This window comes from Pecten maximus, chromosome 9 (genome assembly GCF_902652985.1).
Source record: "Pecten maximus chromosome 9, xPecMax1.1, whole genome shotgun sequence".
In the NCBI taxonomy this organism is placed as follows: Eukaryota; Metazoa; Mollusca; class Bivalvia; order Pectinida; family Pectinidae; genus Pecten; species Pecten maximus.
In genome coordinates, this window is record NC_047023.1 from 14,815,694 (window position 1) to 14,839,189 (window position 23,496).

Genomic DNA, 23,496 nt, shown 5'->3' on the forward strand with positions numbered 1-23,496 from the left:
AGATTTTAAAATTTGTTATGTTTTTTTTCCCGGGATACATGTGAGGCCAACTTTATTTATACTGGGAACAAACAAGAATCCCACGTAAGTGGATGTGTCACCTGTGCAGAAAGTTGAGTGATTACAAGAGTTATTGCACGGACACCGATTTTCTATTTAGAGTAACAGTAAACTTGATCTTTTGACCAGTAAAAAAAACATTCCCATGCAAGCACATGTGGTAAGGAAAAACTTCATGAAATTGGAGTTGACTGGCCAAAGGGAACTTGTATTCGTATGGGATAAAATTTTCCATTTTTAGTAAGAGTGACCTTGACCTTTGATCTTATGACCTGAAAAGCAATCCCAAACAAGCACTTTTGGTAAGAAAAAAATGCATGCATGAAGTTTGAGTTTAATCTATCAAGGGAAATTAAGCTATCGCACGGAAACACATTTTCTATTTTCAGTAACAGCGATCTTGACCTTTGGAACTGAAAAGCAATCCGAAGCAAGCATTTGTGGTAAGGAAGACCTGCATGACGTATGAGTTGGATTGGCAAAAGGAAGCTTAATATCATGGAAACCTCTGTGCGGACGCTGCCCACATAGTTATACACTGTACCTATATGTTGCCTGCTGTTTTCATGCGACACAAAAAACTTACCTTCATTCCCTGCCATCGGGAAATTGCTCGAAGTGGTCTGAAAGCTCTGAGGGTACGCAAAGATCGGAAAGCAGAAATGTTATCAACTCCAGCTGCCTTGGCTGCTAAACTAGCAATAGATACCTGCAGAGAATAATTCCGGACTTCAGAAATGTAATTCAATCGTTTTTAAAATTTCCTCCATATATGATACAGAAAATGAAAATTTCTTGGAAGGTTCCATGAAATCTTCAACGAATCTATAAAAAGCATGAAAAGGATGATTTCCTTTCTACTGTTATAATTATGCTTGCGATCTTTAATATTTCTTTCCAAGATTTTGATTAAGCTTAAGAACATTAAATCTTTCCTTTCTTACAGTTTTAATATGTATAAAGATCTGAGATCATTGGGCATAATGAAACTCTCCAAATACTTCATCCATGAAAAAATGCAGCAAACAATCTTCTGTGAAAGAGAATCAATGTCACTCACCACTACAATGGCGAAGTCAAGCAATGTCCAAAATTGTGTGAAGTACTTCTTAAATCCCATTCCAATCCATTTCATCAACATCTCAATGGAGAATAGAACACAGAAGATAATGTTAAGCCAGTCCAAGGCGGTCTCCAGCGTTGGGTTTTGGTACAAGTACACATCTTCAAAGGCCTAAAGATAAAAGCACATTATTACAGGGTATTGTAAAAGTTACTTTTAAGAAACAAATATATCAGGAAAATGTCACTTTAAAAACTAGCGGGAATTCCATACAAGGAAGTCTTGTACTTTTAATGCTTTAATTTAAAGTGACATTTGTTTGTGCTTACATGATATATAATTTCTGTTTCTAACTTTTTTTAACATTCAGTACTTATAGGTACAGCGGTTATTAAGTAGAGGTGCCAGAGTCAATGCATGCTTCCCTGCACTAAATAGTATGATCATAACTGAGGTTGGAGTTTTTATTTTTATGCACAATCTAACCACATATCTACCATAATACAAATTGGCATTGTTTTATAACCATTTCAGATATATTTCATCAATCAAAAACTGTCAACATACCAGAGTTAGGCTGCTCACGGCGATAAGAAATAGAATAATGCCTTCAAACACCTTGTTCTCAATCACAGTGGCCATCACCTTCCTGAAGGTGTACCACTTCTTTCCGAATGCTGTATCATCGAATTTCTCCCAGCAGCTGCACCTGTCAACAGGTACATAATGCAATTAGTCCACAAGGCAGATATACTATTATAACATTTTAATGATGTTCAAACATATTCACAAGACCCTTTATAATGTGATAAACATGTCTAATTGATTTTAATGGCATATTGAAGCATTGATATCAATAATTTTTAGTTTCATAGGTGTTTGCAAACAATTTTTTTTTCATTCCCCTATGAACTATTTTTTTTTTTTTTTTTATATTTCCAAGAACTTTGAACATATGTCTGACCAATGTAATGATATGCATTGTCCCTGAAGGCCTTAGATTGAGCTGACCTTGACCTTGTACTGGGTTAGTGTTTTATATTTGTCTGAAAAGCCTGAAATAACAGTAAGATTCACTGATTGTACAAAATACACACTAGTGAATACCATATCTAAATATGAATTTGGCATTTTGTCCAATAAATATAAAAATGAATAAAACTACATAAAACTAATAAAATTGATGGTCAAATGCATAAAGAACATGCAGAAATCACTGTAAGCTACATGTACTAAAGTACCACAAATATCGTACAGTTTACAGATCTAACATAGCTACATTTCTATAACACAGATATGATTATTGACACTAAACAAATATTCCCTTCTGAAATATTAAGATTGAAAGGGACCAATAACTCCATTTAATTGGATAACATAACTTGATTTCTGTACAATATACAGTATACCTTTCAAAGATAAATAAGGATCACAAGTTTGGTTGAAGCATGAGAAATAAGAAGGAAAGTAAACTCTTAACAAAATATATGATTATACATACATCCCATCAAGTATTTTAGGAGATTAGTATACCAAAAGAATTTCAACAACATGGAATTATCAACAGGATGAGGAAAAATATATTGTAAATCCACTGAATGGAACTCAATATTCTGCATCTTAGCTTGAGAAAAGGAATGATCAAGATAAATTCATATCTTACTATCACACACACAAAAAATAATGAAAAAAAAACATCAATCATAATAGACTTGTATACCTAAAATGAATGCTTGGAAAATGAACATAAACCCGTGAATATTTATTTGTATAATTCAATTTATGTTATTTCCCAAAACATTAGTAATGATTTTTAAAGTAATAACTACATTAGTAGCAATGGGGATGAATTCATTTCCAGAACTGAAATGAATATCTATTTGGATTATTTTTTAATAAACACTTTTTAAAACAAATATTATTTGATGTTATCACTCTTTTCTAATAACTCAAGTTTCTACATGTTTAGTTGATACTTCTTCATTTTTCCAGAAGTTTTTATATTCAAACTTTTTATATTCAAAATCAATGAAATGTAGGTGCACAAATTATTCCTTAATTCCTACTACATGGATTACTGATGAGTTTTCAAGCACATATACAGCACATTTACTGTATAGTCATAAATGTTTTCAAAAATTATAAAACAATTAATTGTATAGCATATTCGCATGACAACTAGAGGTATATGAAATTATAACATCATCACATACTAAATTTGGTAAATAGAATGAAATGACTGTCACTCTAAGGCATGAGATGATTGCAGACTACAGTTAAAAATAAAAATATCACATCTTTTCTATACACAGGAATTCATTCTGTTCAACCCTCACAACAGCAGGAAGCCCAAATCACAAGGTCTATTATACTAAACAGATATTACAGCATGGGCATATCTGATTACCTAAAAGGTAACTACAATATAATGTTCCCTTGTTTGGCCCAACCCCCTGATATTAAAGTTGTAAGATAGGGTAAACCCCATGAAGGAATAGTAGAATCTCTCACTCCCTTGGGGGTGTGACAGGGGAATCTCAACTCGAGGTGGAAGATTATTAAGCTGCCAAACACTAGGCTTGCCGAGTGCTTGGCAGATTATCTTACCCTGAGGATTGAGATTAAATTCCGTCTCATTTCCATGGGGGTGAATGATTATGTTTCTCTTAACCTTTAAACTCTCTTATGTATCTAATATGGACGTTACAGCAATGCAAGGAATTGTTGAAGTGACGTGATTGAATTGTCAACGTGACATCATTGTTGACGTGACAAAATGCAATTGTTGAGAACATGCAAAGAGCATTTATAGCTTATCTTTTACCTAGGGTGCGATTTCCTTAGCGTGAGATAAGGAAATACCACCCCGATAAATCTGCGGATATCCCTGTCCAGGGTAAGAGAATAAAAAATTCCCTTGTCACAGAGTCCTACTTGCCCAACAATGCTCCAAATAAAATCATTACATCAACAATCAAACTACTTTCGGCCATTCTGGTCAAACCAAGAGAAGGAGTACAAAGTCCCTTTGCTGAACCCTATTCTTTGAACGCATAAATAAGGGAGTGGGGAGAGAGAAGCTCACACCCCTCAAGTAAATGTTTTTTCATGCTACATCTGTGACTCCAATGGCACCAATTTCTGTTCCAAGGTTCCCACTTTATGCAACAAATCACTACCCATACTGCAGGGGTAAGACATTACATTTTAATTTCCCATATTCGGTATATTGTTTATCTGTCTTCTGGGGTACATACAAGTTTTTTTTTTTTTTAACAACTTGCTCAATAATGCTCCAGATAGAATAAATCAAATTATTTTTCATCAAAAAGTTGGTGAAGGACCACTTGGCTGGACACCATGTCTACAATATAACACACATAACCCACCGGACTGAGAAGAATGGAGAACCTGTAATACTTATTTGTGAGGGTTTAACCACCTGAAGGAAAATCTGTGGATCAGTACTATCTATTCTTACCAAGGAATCCAACGTTGCAGGCTATTATGTGCCAATGGTAAGAAAACCAACATTGTCAGAATATATTTTTTTTTTTTTTTTTTTTGTAAAAATGAACATTTTTTTTCGATTTGCATATTTGCTTTTCTAAGAACTATCATCAATGTCAAAGAAGTTTTTCACAAACTACTTAAAAAATTAAAATGCAAATTTGAAAAGCCTTCATAGAGTGAGCTAAAAGAAAACATATTATACAGAATAAGAATTGATTTAAGTTTATAAAATTGATGTTTGTATTTGGAAATCTTTGGAATTGTTTCAGTAAACATATGGAAATCACACTTGTTTTTATTTTAGATAATATAAATAACAATTTCCCGGCTGCTTAAATAAACTGAACAAATTTCGTTTGTTGCCTAACACCCAATACAACCTTCAAGTGACTTACTGTTTAGCACCCATTCACAATAAAGTGGGTTATATGTATAACCAATTTATAGTACAACCCTCCATGTGAGCGATACACAAATTTGTAACATCAGATATATTTTGTGTTGTACATACCGTTTGTAAAAAGCCTCAGGGAGACAATCTTCAACCACAATCTCTTTCACCTCCTCTTCCTCATCATCTTCCTTTCTTTTCTTTATGGTTGAGGCCTCCGCCCCCAAAGCAAGATCATCATTATCTTTGTCCTCATCCTTTTCGTTTGCCTTTTTATCATCTTTGTTTATGCCTTTTTTGCCATCAGCTTTAGCTCCTTCTCCTTTAGGATCATTGGAATTAGCCTTCATGGCTGCATTGAAACTGGAGAACTCCTCTCTCTGTGTACTGAAGGCAGCATCAACTTTGTCCTGTTTTAATATTTAAACATTCAATCGGTATTTTAAAATCCAGTTGTTTGGCGTATTCATACTATAACAATCAAGGAATTACATCTTTATTTTAAGAAACAAAATAAATTTATGATGTATCAATGTATTAACATAAATTTCAAGGCTGCAAAATGTACATTGTATAAGGAAATGAAAAAAATTAAAAAAATTGGTGGGAGGTGGGTATGCAAATAAATTCTTAACTTTAATCAATAAATTTGTCCCAGTGAGCCAACCGTCTCACAATAGTACAATACCATTACCGAGGACAAATATATACAGTTACAGCTCGTAAGAGTTATGGTTCTTTAGTCATATTGTTGTACATGATAATAGACAATTTCATATGTTACACTAACCACTTCCAATTTAATATTTGAAACATTCTTTTAAGTATATACTCTGGTTTATATATGAAAATCATATACATCTAAAATCTAATATTTCAAAATTACCAGGTAATACAACTTTAAGTTTAACACTGATGGTATTACAACTTATAAAAAAAAATCTTAATACTTATAACAGAAGTCTGATATACCTCTAAAAGACACCTGCTAGGGCATGACAATATTTAGCACAGTTTTTTATATCAAATAAATCAGGTCGAGGTAATAATAGAATAAGCAAATTTGTGGAATTTGTATCTCCTGCTTCCCTGACATATTTCACCATTGCAAGGCTTCCCTCCTTATCTGCCATTAAGAAACCCTATCACAAATTTGGCTGAGCTTGTAATACTTTAAATCTTGCTCCAAAACTTGAAGACTTACGGAAATATTTGGGATAGTTACTTAACACAAATAAACATAATCAAGGAATGTTAATCAGATAACATTAGTGGGCGTATCGTGGAAACAGCAGAATTTTTTTTTCATTCTTCAAGGGGCTATAGAATAGGGCATTTAATCTTGTTATCAAATTTGAAGAAAATCTGTAAATAACAGTTGCAGTAATATTGGAAATGGCAGGAAAAGACGTTTTTAGTTAATGAAGGGGCAATAACTCCGGCAAACAAAGTCTGGCAAAAGTGATAATTAAACTTGGCATTTAATCTTGTTACTAAGTTTAAAGAAATTGCACGGAAACGAAGCTTGACAGATGGACCAACCAAACTAGTATCCCCCTGTTTTGGTAAAACAGGGGATAAAAGTACTTGTTGGTCAAGGCTTAAATTAATAAAGATAATCTTCAATTCAAATATTTAAATTAAGTTTTCTGTACTGCTTTTAATTAAAAACAATATACACAAGACATCATATCACTGTATGAACATGGAAACTCGTATCAAAATCAGACCTTTAAATTCTACTTGTAGGGGAAAAATCTTGGTATACATTGAAGGCAGAAATAATAGTCTCCAAATGATACATACACATACATGTATATCACTTCAGTTACGTGACACACAATATTGGTCACTTCAAGAAACTTTGATCTCAGTTTTAATTGCTATCTCTGAGAAGCATCTTTAAAATAATCCAATGAATGAAAAAACAAGAATTGATGCTTCTGGTTAAGAACTTTTGGAAATAAACTTTTAAGATCTGATTCTGATAGAATTTAGGTGGTTGACAATTGAAAGCCACAACACATGATGGTGCTCTAATATAGACAACGGGATAATTATTTGTGCTCGTTACCTGTACCGGTACAATCTCTGGTAAAACCTTTAGTGGTGCATTTTGACTTAAAGAACCTGCAGCTTTGTGAGTTTTTCTACGCTTTTTGCCCTTAATAAAGAACAGACATCTCTCATTTAATCTTTGTTCTTAACAAGACTTTAGTTTTCCGTCGATTATTATGATTGAAACTATATATACATTTAGTGTATAATTAAAATAATAAAACTCCCTTTCAATGTCATTATTCACAGAGAAAACTTCATGTGAAAAAAAACCCAACAGAATATGTGAGCTAAAGTCATGATGCATATTTGTCAAGTGTTGAATAGACCCTACCTTATTTTTCTCATCCTTATTAGCTACTGTTCCATTGGCCTGAGTCTTGCCCTTGGTATCTGTGCCGTTTTTGCCAGTATCTGTCTTGTTCTTCGCAGTGGCTGCTCGGCCGTTGGTCAGTGCTATCTTGTCTTCAGCTTTCCCCTTATTCTTTGCATCTTTGTCTGTGAAAGAAACAGATTTATCATAAAAAACATAAATATTAAAGCATAAGGTTGTTCTGAATTATCAAAATCAGTATTCTTTTTTATTGATCAAGATATGAATTGATAAACATTTGTTACTTATAACAATATGCTTTGAAACTTTATATAAACACTGAAAATGTATATCTACAAGCAGTATTAGACAGTAACACATACATGTTAGATTTAAACCAATTAAGATGTACCAGTAGACTGACTGACCAGCTTTATGCTCTTTCCACTACTTGACAGGACTATAATGGCAGGTTTATCATTTGTATATATAGCCAAGACTAGTATCTTACCCTTGTCATCTTTATCTGTGGTGCTGGCCTCTCCATCCTCCTCCTTGTCATTTGGGCCCACAGACGCTGACCTCTTGGGTTTCAAGCAACAGCAACAAAGCTCCCGTATTCGAGTGAATGCCAATTTCAGACGATTGTCCTCGTCACTTGGTTCTTGATCCAGTGTGTCACTTGCAAATGCATTCAGCAACAGGGCAAGGAAAAGGTTCAATACCTAAAAAGATTTTAAAGAAACAGAAATTATTTGATCATTTTTTTTTCAGGTTCAAAATAAAAATAGATATTCTATATTATTATTACTTTTTCAGTTAAGTAACCTGTCAAAATGACGGGTAATGTAATCAACTGCCAAATCCACTAGGTAGCAATGAAACTTTACATCAAAGTTGATAATGAGAAACCTTGTAGTCCACTATAAAAATCTAAATGTGTACATACAATGAAGTTGCCGAGAACAAGAGTCGGGAGGAAGACAACCATGCAGAGTTCGTCTGCAGCCCGCATACAATCCCATAGGGGCTCAATCCACTCTCCACACAGCACACGGAATACCATCAACATAGCATGGAAGAAGTCATTGAAATTCCACCTTGAAAATAATTTCAAAATAATGTTATCTATAACATTCCTTGTCCATCTTAAACTTTATGTAAGACTTAGTTATAACAGAAATAAAAAAGGAAATAAATTTCATCAAATAAATTTCAAATCTTAAGTCAATTTCAAAATTATATTGAAAGAATAAATTTGTTTATTTTTTTTTCAAACTATGGGCTCCCTGAATGTAGAAATAAATATCTTTTGTTTATTCAGATCCTTTTAATCTAGTGCCCACTACTAAGACAAGGGTCTAATTGATCCTTCCAGTACAGCAGAATGAAATCAAATCTAAACAGACTCATATGTTTAACTTTGAGTGATTTCAGGACATTCTTACCTTGGTATATCATCACCAAATATACTCTCTGTATAGGATTCAGAAAACAGCTGCAGACCGATGACAGCAAAGATATAGATGACAATTACCAGGACTATGGTCAAATAGCCAAGTGCTCCTAAAGTACTTAGAATGATAGTCAGAAGCAGTTTCAGGGTTGGCCAAGACTGTGCTAGTTTGAAGACTCTGAGCTGTAATAAAAATAAAATGAAAAAGATTCTTATAAAATTTCTAAATTTAATCAATTTGCTAGTTTGAAATATTTCATTATCATCAATTTAAAAGAGTACAGTAAATAGGGATTTTGGTAAGTTTTAAACTGAAAAAAGAGTCCATCCATCCTCTCCATATGATAGTATGTACAAACGACATTGTTGCTACTTACCAATCTGAATGACCGGAAAACACTGAGACCATCAACATCTTCTAGACCAAGATCTACAAGACTTGCTATCACTATGATAAAGTCAAATACATTCCAACCATTGCCGAAGTAAAACTTGCTGAGAGCTGTCAGTTTGACCACACATTCAAAGGTAAAGATACTTGTGAAGATCTGAAACATTTACCATATATACAAATTAGTATCTATGAATATTGCATTTAAAATGTTTGATCATTGAGTCAAAGGTGAAAATGAAGAAAGGGACACAACTATATATAATAGTGTGTGGTACCTGATCTCAGAAATCAACAACATCCTGTCTTAATTCCCCCCAAACATCAGGATTTTAGAAACTTTACAACAACATAATATTTGTTGTTTAAGACAGTTATATCAATATTATTGTACATTTTTAGAAAGTTATCAAAAAATAACAATGAAAAAGGATTCGGATTGAAATAAATTGCTTCAAAATTATATATTTCACAGCAAAACTGATCTGTAATTTGTAATGTTATTAAAATTATAAATATGCATACAATGTAGTATATATATTAACTCATAATTGTTCCACAGTTTGTAATATGTATTAGTTTATTATTATTAAGTCAGGCCTAGAGTTTATAATCAATATGATGACATTTCTGCTGTTGATATGAAATTTTTGTATACTTACGTAATTAGCTATACGCAACACCTCCTTGAGCTCGTCAGACATGCCATGATACTCCTGCAGCCATGAAGATTGTATTGAGAACGATACAGATTGTGATGAACAAGTCAAGCAAGGGGTCAGAGGCGATAACCATGACACCATTCTGGACATAGAGCCAGTACGTGTAGATACTTGTCCCTGTACAACAGGGACAGTTCCGGTCTATCAACTGTCCCTTCTGCCGAACAGGTTTGTAACCATCGGCAAAAGCTGTAAATCATACAAAAACATAAAAGTCACATGATAAATTAAGTGACTGGATTTGAAATTTTTGTTTATTGTTTGTTTGTCAGTTTAATTTCCCCCTGAACAGCCAGGGTAATTTTGAGGCATAGTCTCCTTGTAGTAGCTGGTGGCTATCTCAATGAACAACCCACAAGAGGTCAGTGGTAACATATAGCTACCCAGAGCAACTAGGGAAATATTCCTGCCCTTGGACATTACAACAACAATAACAACAGAGAACAATCGGAGAACCATAATTAAACCACTCAAGGTAGGGATTGAATACTTCAGATCTTCACTTGGGTCACACTGTCTGACCCTTTGCCAATGTGAGCTGTTGTAACCCCTATTTACAGAATGTACAGGTAGGCATAATCATACCTCTACACATATATATATCTAAGGGGATCATACTCTGTACACCATGAGCTGTTATAAATCTTCGTAAATTAACTGCACTTCATATCATAGAATCATATTTATTTCTAATGGTGACAAATATACCATGCTTTCTTCATTATTGAGCGAAACAATTTCAGTAAGCCAAAATGTTTTCAAGAAGAAGAATTTTAGTCAAAAGGATATCAACAAAATATCTGGACATACCAAGGATAATCTCTGGTCCAACTTTTTTCTTTTTCCGAGGATATTCTTCATTCACAGCTTTTTCCAAATGAATCGCAGAGGAAGAGATCTACATAAAAAATTGATTAAGTATCAGGATTTTACTGCAAAACAAACATTTCTAAATCTGACCCAGTGCAATGAAGTTACAGCAAACTGAAAGTGAAAATTAATAAGGAATTGTATACAAATACCTATGTCCTAATCACATACTGGTGTATCTCCTTATTGCCTTTAAGTTAACCTAACAACCAACGACTAAATCTCACTTTTTTTTTAATGCATAAAAAAGATTTGTACACTGTAGTTCGTTACAGGCATATTAAGGTGTACACATTATAGCCAGAAAATGTACATGGAAAATGTATTCAAATCACTAACACTACAACTCTTTAAGACCAAATTCTAAGCCAATATTTGAAATGGGAAAATAAGCATTTTTTTAATTAATGAATTAAGGAAATTTAAACAAATAATAATAATATATGAATACCAATAATAAATAATAATAAAAAAAATCCGCCCCCCCCCCCCCCCCCCCCCCACCAAAAAAAAAAAAGTAAATGAAAACAAAACATTATAAAATGTGATGCCTATGGTTTGGATATGATGATACATGTGTATCTACAGATCAAACTAACTTGGGGAGGGGCTTTCCTTGTTACCAATTTAGCACCATGAAAACTACACTTCAAATTAATAAAATTTTGTTCAAATTTTTTTTAAATGAAAGTTTGATGAACTGAAGGTATGACACCAGGACATTGTTTTACTTGCCTAAAAATATGGAACCTAAAGCTGTAATAATGCTTAAATACATATACGGTCTGTATACTCTTATATATAGATGTGTGAAGCAATAGAGATACATGATTGTCAGAGCTCTACTAGTTGGCTTGTGACATATTATAGGATATTCTGTATTGTTATTGGGAGAAATATGTAACTGTAAGATTAGCATTATGAATGACTGAACATCCATATATTATCTCCCCACATAATACTTCAGTCCAATAAAAATACAATTCCAAGTTAAATGCATGTGATCCTAAACAGATTTACTTTCTATATTAGCTTGGCATAAAAACAATGAAAAGTTTGAATTACTTTGTGTGACAAACGGTAAAAACTTCATGTGTACAAGTGATAGTTTGACAAATAGAACATTTAAATAAGTGACACCAGGACTGTGACACAGACAACACATAACCTAGCTAGCTTATAGTCTCTCATGGCTGGACAAAGTTGGTTTTGTGCAATACATATAAAAGCCATACACAATTACAGTGTACATATTTAAAGGTGCAGGCACAATAAACTGTGAATTATTTTACAAGTATTAATATCAGATAAAAATATTAATCTTTTGACTAAATTATTTTGTATCCTTCAATTTCAAATGAACCAATTATAATTACAATGCATACAGGTATAGTATTTTTGGTTCTACACAGTTGTAATGTTTTGAAATCCCTATAACATTTAACAATTAATGGGTGCTTAGACACAGGGTTACACATGTAGATAGTGGGCAGTGCTTGTTTCTCATGCACGATCTACTTACTTTGTAAGGGCGTTTGACTGATACATAACCCTGTAATATATAATCATGTCATAGAGCTATATACTACCTTGCAAAAACACTAAGTTTGTGTAACATGTATCTCACTTATTATGTTAGACATATCTCACTTAACTTAAAATATAACCTACAGTTTCTAAAAATATCAGTGTATATATGTGCCTTTTATTTACAATTGCCTACCAACACTACTAACTGAGTTAATTAACTTCATACTGTAAAAAAAAAAAAAAAACAGCAGAAAAAGTTATCTTCTTAAAACAATTTTATAACTATGAATATTACCTATCTTCTTAAAACAATTTTATAACTATGAATATTACCATTTCCCCAAAAGAGTTATTTCCCCTTAACAGTCTTTACAGTCCTTCATAACCTGATATTAACATTTTCTTTTAATGAAACTGCAAATAGACAGTGTTTACCTATTTAGTTATGAACAATGTATCAATATTTATGAACAGTTCATAGAAATATCCTCTTCTATATTCTAGCTAAAAATCGTTTGGAATGTTACATATCATGGACCATGTACACACTGATCGATCATTTGTGAAAAGAAAACTTTTGTGGATGAACTTAATAACAATAATTTGGCACTTATTTGTCTCTGTTATATTATTGTTTATCAACATCAAAACAAAAAGATTTCATAACTTGTACTGGATTAATATTCAACATGGATGCAATGACACTGATCGAGTGTTTAAGATAAAAAGAACAATGATGTCTGCTAATGTCTTACTCTGATTGCATGAACTCTGGTATATTGAATTGACAATCAATATAATACCAGACAACCCTAGATCACTTAACAGTAAAATACAGTCTGTATTCTGGTGTATGTTTCTCAAGTGATATAGGCTTTTCTTGGCCGTTTTAGACTCGAAGAGATTCCTGAAAATCATAATCATCTTAATTAATAATACAAGCTAGAATACAATCCATAGTACAGTGTATATCATATATAAGTAAAGGTGCAAACATTAACATGACCAAGGTCATGCCATGACAATTATCCCAAATGACGTCATAGTATTTTCATGTGATCTAAAAGGTATACCCAAACTTTTGTGAATCAAGATTAACATACATTTTATTGGAGGCTAAAATGCAAAATTTTAATGAACATGTATAATAGGAACAATTTATAACAAAAAGGTCTTGCAAGTCAATTCAATGTGTTTTCAAAACTAACCCAGTTCATCAGCTGAAAATGAGTTAAAACTGACACTCAAATGCAAATATAAACATCTAAACACATCAGACACTCAACACAATCCACCAAGCTCTGATACGGCTGACCTTAGATCAAGTTTGAAACTTTTTTTTCATTTTCAATGTCTTATGAAATTCTGAAGAAGAAATTTCTTTAACTAAGAAATTAAAAAAGTAGAGTAAAGATGTAATTTGTATTTCTCAAAAAAAAAGAAAAGAAAAGAAAAATGAACAAAATATCAGAATCATAATCAGCATTTTATAAATGTTATCTAAATAAATGTATCTTGAACACTTTGCCAAATCTAATAAGGGACAGGCCTATCAATGAGCATGGGAGTCAACACCAATAAAATGTTGTTAGGTCTCGGAATTAAATTACTGCGTCTGTGGCTAGATGCATACCCTTTACCTGCAAATTTAGCCTCAATCTGAGATGAAAAATGTTCTAGAACCATCCAAAATTGTATACAATTCACAAGCATTTTTTACTTTTTCATTTGGAAGCATTCAAAAATGAAAACATGTTTCTCTCTTTTAATTTTGATGTTTCAAATGATATTGGTCTTTTACATCTGATCAAAATACATGTATAAGAAAATAAATCAAATTAAAAATTTTTGTTGTGTTTTAAAACATGAGTTTAAGATAGCCTAGAAATTATTGTATTTAAAAAAAAAATTATGCTTGCATTGGAGTGTTTCTGATAAAATTAAATGAGAGAAACTTTCAACAAGGAACCAAACATTTTCATGCAAACAGGAGAAAGCTGGTGGTACCAAGTGTCAGGAGAGGCCGATGGTAGTGTTGGGTTAGGTTAGAAGGCAGCCTCAGACGGAATCCTGTACAGAGTTCGCAGGTAGATTTAAGAAGAAAGCGGTGAATCCATCTCAGTGGTGAGGTAAGAGTTATCTCCCCTCTCCACACGAGAACTACTAAAAGTGTTGAGTATATAATTTGGATACATGGATATATATATATATATATATCTTGCTTTTTTTTATATGAGATAAAATTTAGTGCACAAACTTACATTGTCAGTGCTTTGCTGTTTGACCAAATTCTGTCTTTTTGTGTTGGAGGGAAGTTCCGGCAGATCACCAAGAAGACCATGACTGATTGAACCTGTACCTGAATCAGCAGTTTTATTGGCAATACTATCCCAGCTGGTTGTGTCCCCATCTTTTTCCTTAGTGCCTCCAGATTGTGAACTCTGTACAGAATATCCGCTGTCCTTGCTTGGCATTTTCACCATGGGTTTCCTCCCTTTGCCATATTTTACCAGGCTTTGGTCGTTGACTGTAGCCATTTTTCCAGATTCTACATCTCCTTCGGGAAGTTTCCCATTGGATTGCATCTTGTCCCCATCCTTGTCTTCATTGTCTCCTAAGTCTGATTTCTCTTTCCCCCCTGGCTTCCATTTGGCTGCCGCTTTCGTTGCATTGGCCAATTCTTTCAGTGGATCTTTTTCCTTTATTCGTTTCTCTTGTTCCTCACTTTCCTGTAATTTTAAATGCAAACTGATATGATCTTCCTGTATATTATAACTTAGGATATGACAAAAATATTAACTTATAAAAGTCATTTTAAGAAAAAAATATTTTGAGCTAGAGATGTATACTGACTTTATGACTAATTCATGATTTGGTATTGCATATTTTATTGCAGACTTACAACCAAAACAGCATAAAGAAGAGTGAAATTTTACCATTGTTAACCCACATCTGATGACTTGTATTATAATAATTTTATATGTGAAATGTTGGTGTACGATATTGTAAATATACATAGTCAAGTAGATATATATTTAAGAAGTAAAGGAAATACTTAAGAAGAGGAGCAAGATCAGGAGAATCCAAATACATAAATAATATCATGAACATAGGATTGAATGTATAAAAACTGAGTATATTAAACAGTTGTCTGGGTAATGACTGGCTAATTAAATCAAAATGATCACAACTCCAAAGTTTGCTACAGAATGTGACTGCTGGGTTCAGGGAATTTGGTTTTATTTGCCTATGAAACTCAGACTACTGTGATGGTAACGTATAGTTGTTAGTTATTTTCTAATTATATGCTGTTTAGATTACATAACTAACCATGCAGTAATATAATTACATGATGATTACTTTGGCATACAGTATGGAATGATAGCAGAGTTTATTAGCCTTATGATCCTGGAGAAAAAAAATGTTCTTTTTAAACATACATTGTATTTCCCCTTTATGTCTACAATTAAGAACTAGATAGTTCTTTAGACAACTTGACCACTTTGGGCCCTGCCATTTTGGTTTATTTTTGCGTGACCATGGAAGCTTCCTCTAAAATTATAGCTTCAATGAATATGATAAAAATTAAATATGACTGACCAGAGGAGATAGCAATAAATCATATGAGATAAATTTTCTCTTGATTTGAAAACTTGTTTTGATATGAATTAAAGAAAACATAACATTGATGAAGCTTAATGCCTGAACTAAGGGAAAAAAACGACTTCAGTCATGAAATTTTACAATATCTTTTAAAATTCATATCTTAATATTGGCTGAAGATTTGTGTTACAATATCTATAGTATCTACAATATCTAAAGATAAAAAAATATAAATGATGTACATATTTTAGCTGTAATCTAATCTTGGCACATGAAACATTGCCCTTATGCTAATTCTAATCTTTTGATAATTGTTTTGTTCTATTCATGATATTGTGGGTTATCCACTTCATGAATGCCAATCATAACTTGAAATTTCATGTGATGCACTGAGGTGTGCTGAAATATGTACACATACAGTATTGTTTGTTTGCCCCTGACCTCCTTTATGTTTTCATATTTCTTGTGAATTATGAACTGCATTTCTTCTCTGGTAAAACTCTTTATTTCGAAATATTTACAAGATGATGAAAAATGATAAAAGAAACAAAAATTCTAAAATGACTTATCGCTATTCTACTTTATCAACATACCTCTACCCTACAAATTGTAAACGTCAAGGGTAAACAAACAATACTTACTTCCTGTATTAGAAAATTGATACATGCAATACATTAATATATCTACAAAGTGATAAGGCATAAACAGAGGATATTACAGTTTCTAAGTTACAAAGGTTCAAACCAGGCCTACATATGCTACAACATAAAGCTGATGCTAATATTTTCATTTTGGTTTAAGACTTTTTTTTTCCCTGATTAGAACAAGTAGTTAAGTCTTTAATAGACATCAATATTAACATCTAAAGACAGTGATATTGTGAATCCTATTGGGACTTTCCCAGTCTCTGTTATTTCAGAGTTGAGGCATGCTTCAGGAAGGCCTATATGATATCAGGACTAGAAAGGCGCTCATTTTAACAGATTACATATGTTGTAAATAATAATTCTCAAATCTTTTTAGAATGAGAATACTCCAGCTTAACCTACAGAATCAACTACTGTAAAGAATATTCTACAAGAATATATGTCTTAATTGCCTTAAAGATATTTATTTTGACTATAGTTACCTGTACATTGAGAGGAAACAAAACAATTTGGGCCAAAATTGTTCAAAGCTTCATTATAATCATGGTAAATATGAACTGAGAACTAATATTTTCCCACATCTTAATCAATGACAATCAGGAAAAAGTCTTAAGTTTAAATTCTGATCTTTACTTATCTCTAAACAACAAGACTGCTTAATTGATACATAGAATGTGATAATACAGCCCTGTTGTGATCTATTAAAATGAACGCCGTTGATACATTGTAGAGAGAGAGAGAGTCACGACAGGAGGACTCACCGTTGTATGTCTACCCCAAACTCTATTCTGTGGAATAATCATAGCTACATTAATCCTCTGATATACATGTTTAACGGGGGATGTTTTCATTAAAAGTCCATCAAGCTAGTCATTAGCCAAAGACATAAGTTTTTGGATGAAGTCTCCAACCAATCCTTGGTGTGAAGAACAATCAAAGGGCATTAACTGTGTATACAAGACACATGGCAAAGAATCTGTATACAACCCTTGTACAAGCCAAAGAGGAAGACATTCATCTACAGAATTTTACAGATGTGAGATATGTATTTCTGCAGAAAGTGACACATGGGACAGTGCCTTATGGACAGAGTATAATTTATACCTAATACAATGTATTCCTTCTACTCCATTGAGTATCAGTGGATATCTATGTAACTACCAGTGCAGTTTATGCATGAGGAAATGCTGCATTACTCAAAATTTGATAAACATGAAAAAGTGATTGTGTACTAGCACCAAATTTTATGTGATAAAAAGTGCAAAGGTGAAGGCCATTTGATAAAAGTGATTTTCATGAAAATAAATTGATCACTTGCACACTGTACTACGATATTGAAGTAATGGATGCAGGAAAAGTAGTTTCAGGAGAACAATACAATACCGCCTCAGTGGTAACTGCTTCCTCTTCATACGCCATGGCCACAACAGCCAACATGAGGTTGATGAGATAGAAGGAACCAAAGAAGACAACCACCACAAAGAATGCCACGTTGAATGGCCCGGAAGCTCGTATAACCTGTACAAAAACCAAAGTTCAAGGTCATTTACAGTTAAAGTAACAATCTAGTTTGATAACTATACATGAAATACACTATAAATATAACAGAAGTTGATTATGGTTATTCCTGTTGAATTGAAGATTTAAAAATAAATTTTGGATATTCAAAAACATTTAACATCATGAAACATGATATCCTGATTAGCTGACAATCTGAATTTAGTGAAATTACTTATTGTTAAAGGAGAATTAACCGGTTTTACCTTGTTGTAACAATCCTCCCAAAAGTCAAGTGTAATAAGCTGGAAAGACGACAGCATGGCCCAACCAAAGTGATCAAAGTTTGTGTAGCCAAAGTTGGGGTTCTCACCAATGTCAACCATACAAGTGTAGTTGTCCGGACATTTTCTGGAGAAAAAAACAAAACATTTACCATATGTAAAATTATTTGTAGTTTATTGATTACAATATGTTACATTATATGTAATTGAATACAATATGTTACATTATTTGTAGTTTATTGATCTATTGATGAGATATATATAAAAAGACTGTTCTATGCTAGCTGTCATAGTTGTACAAATGTATCTGTGGGCAAGACACTTAACACCAATGGCTATGGATCAAGATCATAAATTTTATGCTTGATTAATCCCCCCCACCCTCCCAGGATAAAAAAAAACATTGAAAATACATTTATAACAACCTTGTGTTCCTGACTTCACATATTGTGTGTCTGTGGCTCCAGTGAGATATTTTACAAAAGGCAATACATGTATAATGAAAATCAATACATCTGTATGGATAGATTTTCACTGATTTAACAATAGGCAAATTGTTTTCACTGAAGATGACCTTAAAGCTCTCTATTATGTCAGTACTTAAAGACACCACATTTATCCGTTATATAATGCATTCAGTCATCTATGAAGGAAGCAAATCAATACTTTACTATCTTGGATATTAAGGAGCCTCTTGACCCACCTTATGTGTCCCTATAAAAATCACTGCTATAGATCTCTTAGTATTTTTAATTGCTGTGGCATGTAGAGGTAAAGCAGGTATATGGAGCTTATGGGATTGTGTGACCCTAACAGCAGCATACAGGTTAACGAGGCAAACATCGAAAGGCAAGTACAACCTCATACATCAGAGGATTGTATATATACTGCTTTTCAGGATTGAAAAAGGTTAGCGATCCAATTGGAATAGAGCATTGAAGAATATAAGTATGATTAGAATCGTCTGGAATTTGTAGAAGTGTCTAATAGTTATAACTATCAAACAGAAAAAGTGAAAATAAAAACTTCAGAATAAATCCAGATTGTTGTAATTACTGTTTGTTAACATTGAATTAACTTTTACACAAGAAATTACAGAACCTGAATGGTTTTAGTGGTAAGTTAGTATTATACTCCATTTACTTACCCTGAGCCAGAGGCATTACCACAAATCACATAGTCACCATCTGCTTCATACCAATTCGCTGAAAGGAAAAAACATGATAAAGATAATATTGGACTAGTGTTGTTCATTTATGGAATGGGGACAGGCCTAGTGATTCTGATATATATACCTTTTTGTGAGTCTGTTAAACACTACCTACCTGTCAAGATAATTATGCCTAAAATGTTATATTTTAATCAGATCATGAACCACTTTGTCTGTATAAACCAACAGAACAAGGTTGAAGATTTGGGGAAAAATATGACATTTTTATGTAGTATATATATATATATATATATGTACATACAATAAAACAGATTAATGTTTTTCTTGGTTGCATGGTATTTAGAATACATGTATTTTAAACAAGAATTACACTTAATCATATGTCTCATCTGTTCCACTTGGTCAGTACATGTTTTATATCAGTTTTAGGCAAACTCAAAAATTCACTAAAATTGCAGTTGTTTTTTTTCAAAAAAGAAGCACCCTGTATACAGCATAGGCATGTGTAAATATTGATGCATTGCAAAATAAATTTCAAATTTCGCAAAATCACTAGATCTCAAAATTCACCTAAATGTGTATTTTTTACCCCAAAAATCATGCACTCTTTTTGAAAAGTGAGAACAAAGAAATCTGATTTTTTTTCATCCTTTTATGAGCAACAGATCTTAACAAAAAACCCTATAGTGACTTTTTGACACTTACATTAATCTTCGTAACTTTGTCACAGGTGAGACAAAAAATCCAGGATTATAAAAAGACTATTTTCATGTTATAATTCTCAACTTACATGTATTTTTGACCCAAGCGTCATATTGGGCCTCTACACTCAGAGAGCTTGTTGCTACAAATTCTGGCAAATTAATGACACATTTCTGTCGCAGCACTCCCTTGTAGATTTGTAGCCCAAATAGAGCAAACACCATGAGACAAAAAGTTGTCAACATTATCACTTCAAGAAGTAATTTGAAAGCTCTCAGCAGTGCATTAACAATAGTTTTTAACCCTGAAATGAAAATAAGTACAGATTTGTTATTGAGTTGATTAACACATCTATAACACTATACCTGGTAATTGATTACATGTGTAGGCCTATACATTGTATCTAAAGTATGCAGTTTTTTTCAATTATATTGGGAAGTGTTTCCAATATCAATTCTTCAACCTTAATTTAAGGTATTATTTCGAAATCAAGATTACACCATCATTATAAGACAACACCTATTCTGAGTGTGAAAATGCTATCCTTTGTACTTCATGAAGGAGAAATGTAACATATTTATCGTGAAAGATTTCATTTAGAAAGTTAAATGAAATGTGTCAAAAAATCTACTTACCTGGAACAATGGAAACTGTTTTTAGAGCCCTAAAGACTCGGAATGTCCGCAGCCCCTGAAGATTTGCTGTCCCTCCTCCGGGCGATGCAGCTTGTATCATTATTGTAATGTAGCTAAAGGTAAAGGAAAATAGAACAGGCATAGTTAATTTACACATGTTTTATTTCAATGTTCAAATTAAATTTTATTCCTCAACGTTCCAGGGAGAAACCAGGGTTATGCACTTTAGGATCATCCCTCTTACAAAAGGCACAATCTTGTAAGGATCAAGACTTCTTTCACCTTTTTACAAAAAATTACATCCACTTAATCTGCCAGGCTTCCACGATACACACCAGCATATTAGTATGTACTACTGATATAAGAATATACGGTAAGTGTAACATTGGATGACTATACAAAAACACCTTAGTATTGTAGTCAATTGTGGCACTCATGGTCATAAAAATATATTTATTTGATATTTTCATTATTTTTATCAATTTTCCCTCTTTTTTAATATTGTGAAACATCAATTTTACATATTAGAGGAAAATATTTTAAAACAAATCTAGATCAATGAAGAGTAGCTTGGTTAACCATTTAATCGAGATAATTTGGCAACTTTTCAATTCATTTAACAGACTTTAAGGGTAAACACAAGCATGCATATAAATAATGCCTGGTGTGCGTTTCATTATGCCTTTTGTTTTTTGTGTTTTAGTCAATGTAAACAGGAAGATGATCTTGTTGACATGAATTAACCAAACATTTACCCAGACATTGGAATCTAAATGCAGAATACACAAGTTCATTGTTTATTCATCAACGACACTTAGCTCTCATTACAAACTTTTAAATGGCTGTATTACCTGTAATGGAGGCGATTGGGATTCCTATATCTGCACATTTGTCAGTGTCAGCTATCAAACTACACAAACACCCTGGTCAACTGAATAATGCACCTCTACCGGGTACTTAAAACCAACCAGCATTGCTGAGCCCCAAAATAGTCCACTGGGTATCAAATGCATTTTCTACTGTTCACAACTTCACCCTTTTAGTGGCTAGCTGATTATTTCCCTTAATTTGGAAACCAGGCTCAAACAAGGGAAGAAATTAATATATCTGGTATACACCAATATTATATAATGTTGCTCATGCAATTATTTGAATTTTTTTTTTACAAGCATCTGGAATATTGAATATCTTATAAAAAGAGATTTATTTTGAAACATATACATGCATGTTGTATGCAAAAGGTATTTAATATTTTCGTTTGGAAGCAAAAATTCTACTTTTGTCCTCGACCTGTGACCTTCAAAAGTATATCTATAGGCATCCCATGTTAAAAATTTACCAATCAAATGACCTTAGAGTATGGCAAGCCAAGTTGTCATTTATTCGCCGAGCAATGTTGATCCAGTGTTTTACCAAATTATATAAGATATCTTACATATTATATAAGATATCTTATATGTTTATGAAATATCTTATACATATATGTTTATAAGATATCTTATATGTTTATAAGATATCTTATTTAAAGTTTATAAGATATCTTATATAATATATAAAATATCTTGACAAGAAAAGTTTATAAGATATCTTATAAAGAATGAGACTCGTGAGACTGGCAAAACATAAAAGTTTGAGAATGACTGCTCCCTCTGTAAGGTAACTTCCGTTTTGTTTGAAGGCACGACTGGAACATTCACAATCAACCCTCTGTCGCGTTCATGATCAGCTAGCATGGTGCAGATGTCGTGTTCGAGCAAACATGAATATATGGCAATTATAAATCTGTTTTAAACCATTTTATGTAGTTTCAGCTTCATCTCGGCTCTTTCATCGAGTGGGGGAGAGTTCATTATCTCAAATTCAAATCTCGTTCTTTATAAGATATCTTATAATCGAATTATATAAGATATCTTATTTAATTTCTTTATAAGATATCTTATATCTTTTATGAGATATCTTATAAAGAAAAGCATATAAGATATCTTATTTAATATATAAGATATCTTATAAAGTTTATAAGATATCTTATATAATTTGGTAAAATCCTGGATCAACGTTGCTCCTTGAATAAATGACAACTTGGCTTGCCATATTAGAGGATTAAAGCAAAATCCAACCAATGATATACCCTTGATCTATACTGATCAAAATTGTTTGATCCAAACACAGACCTGTTAATTCTAATAGAACAATATCCAATGGATAATTCCAACGATCTCATCTAGCTCCTAACAAAACAGCTAGTATACCAAATATGAACCCAAAGAATATATAGTCAACATTGTATGGGAACGTTCACAAACCAATACATGACCAGCACTTAAAACCCCACTAATATGGAGCATATATATGAAAAAATTTGTTAGCAGGTATCATCATGTCACTTTGTCTTCATTTTATGGAATCTTATTTCATAAAATGATTTCTAGAGAAATGATTTCTAATATGTTGACTCAAATGAATTGTGACAATGAACCAGAAACTCAGCTTTGTAACACTCAAGGTTGTGAGAGAAATAGAAACCTGGATTTATGTATGTTAATCTCTGCACTGGAGCATTAAGTCATCAATGTAACAATGTTATGAAACT

At 32.6% G+C, this 23,496-nt stretch overlaps 1 protein-coding gene across 1 annotated transcript in view; it reads right to left on the bottom strand.

Moving 5' to 3' along the window:
* LOC117333870 (sodium channel protein 1 brain-like) overlaps positions 1-23,496 on the bottom strand; it is an 87,649-nt gene that overhangs the window by 13,876 nt on the left and 50,277 nt on the right. Inside the window, 22 exon segments of the mRNA XM_033893288.1 lie at positions 647-769; positions 1,121-1,294; positions 1,691-1,832; positions 4,605-4,625; positions 5,148-5,437; positions 7,102-7,191; positions 7,420-7,583; positions 7,910-8,123; positions 8,348-8,498; positions 8,847-9,037; positions 9,232-9,402; positions 9,908-9,964; positions 9,966-10,156; positions 10,778-10,865; positions 12,360-12,389; positions 14,629-15,096; positions 17,379-17,405; positions 18,001-18,135; positions 18,381-18,525; positions 19,546-19,603; positions 20,360-20,575; positions 20,907-21,019. Coding sequence (XP_033749179.1) covers positions 647-769; positions 1,121-1,294; positions 1,691-1,832; positions 4,605-4,625; positions 5,148-5,437; positions 7,102-7,191; positions 7,420-7,583; positions 7,910-8,123; positions 8,348-8,498; positions 8,847-9,037; positions 9,232-9,402; positions 9,908-9,964; positions 9,966-10,156; positions 10,778-10,865; positions 12,360-12,389; positions 14,629-15,096; positions 17,379-17,405; positions 18,001-18,135; positions 18,381-18,525; positions 19,546-19,603; positions 20,360-20,575; positions 20,907-21,019 — 3,259 coding nt within the window.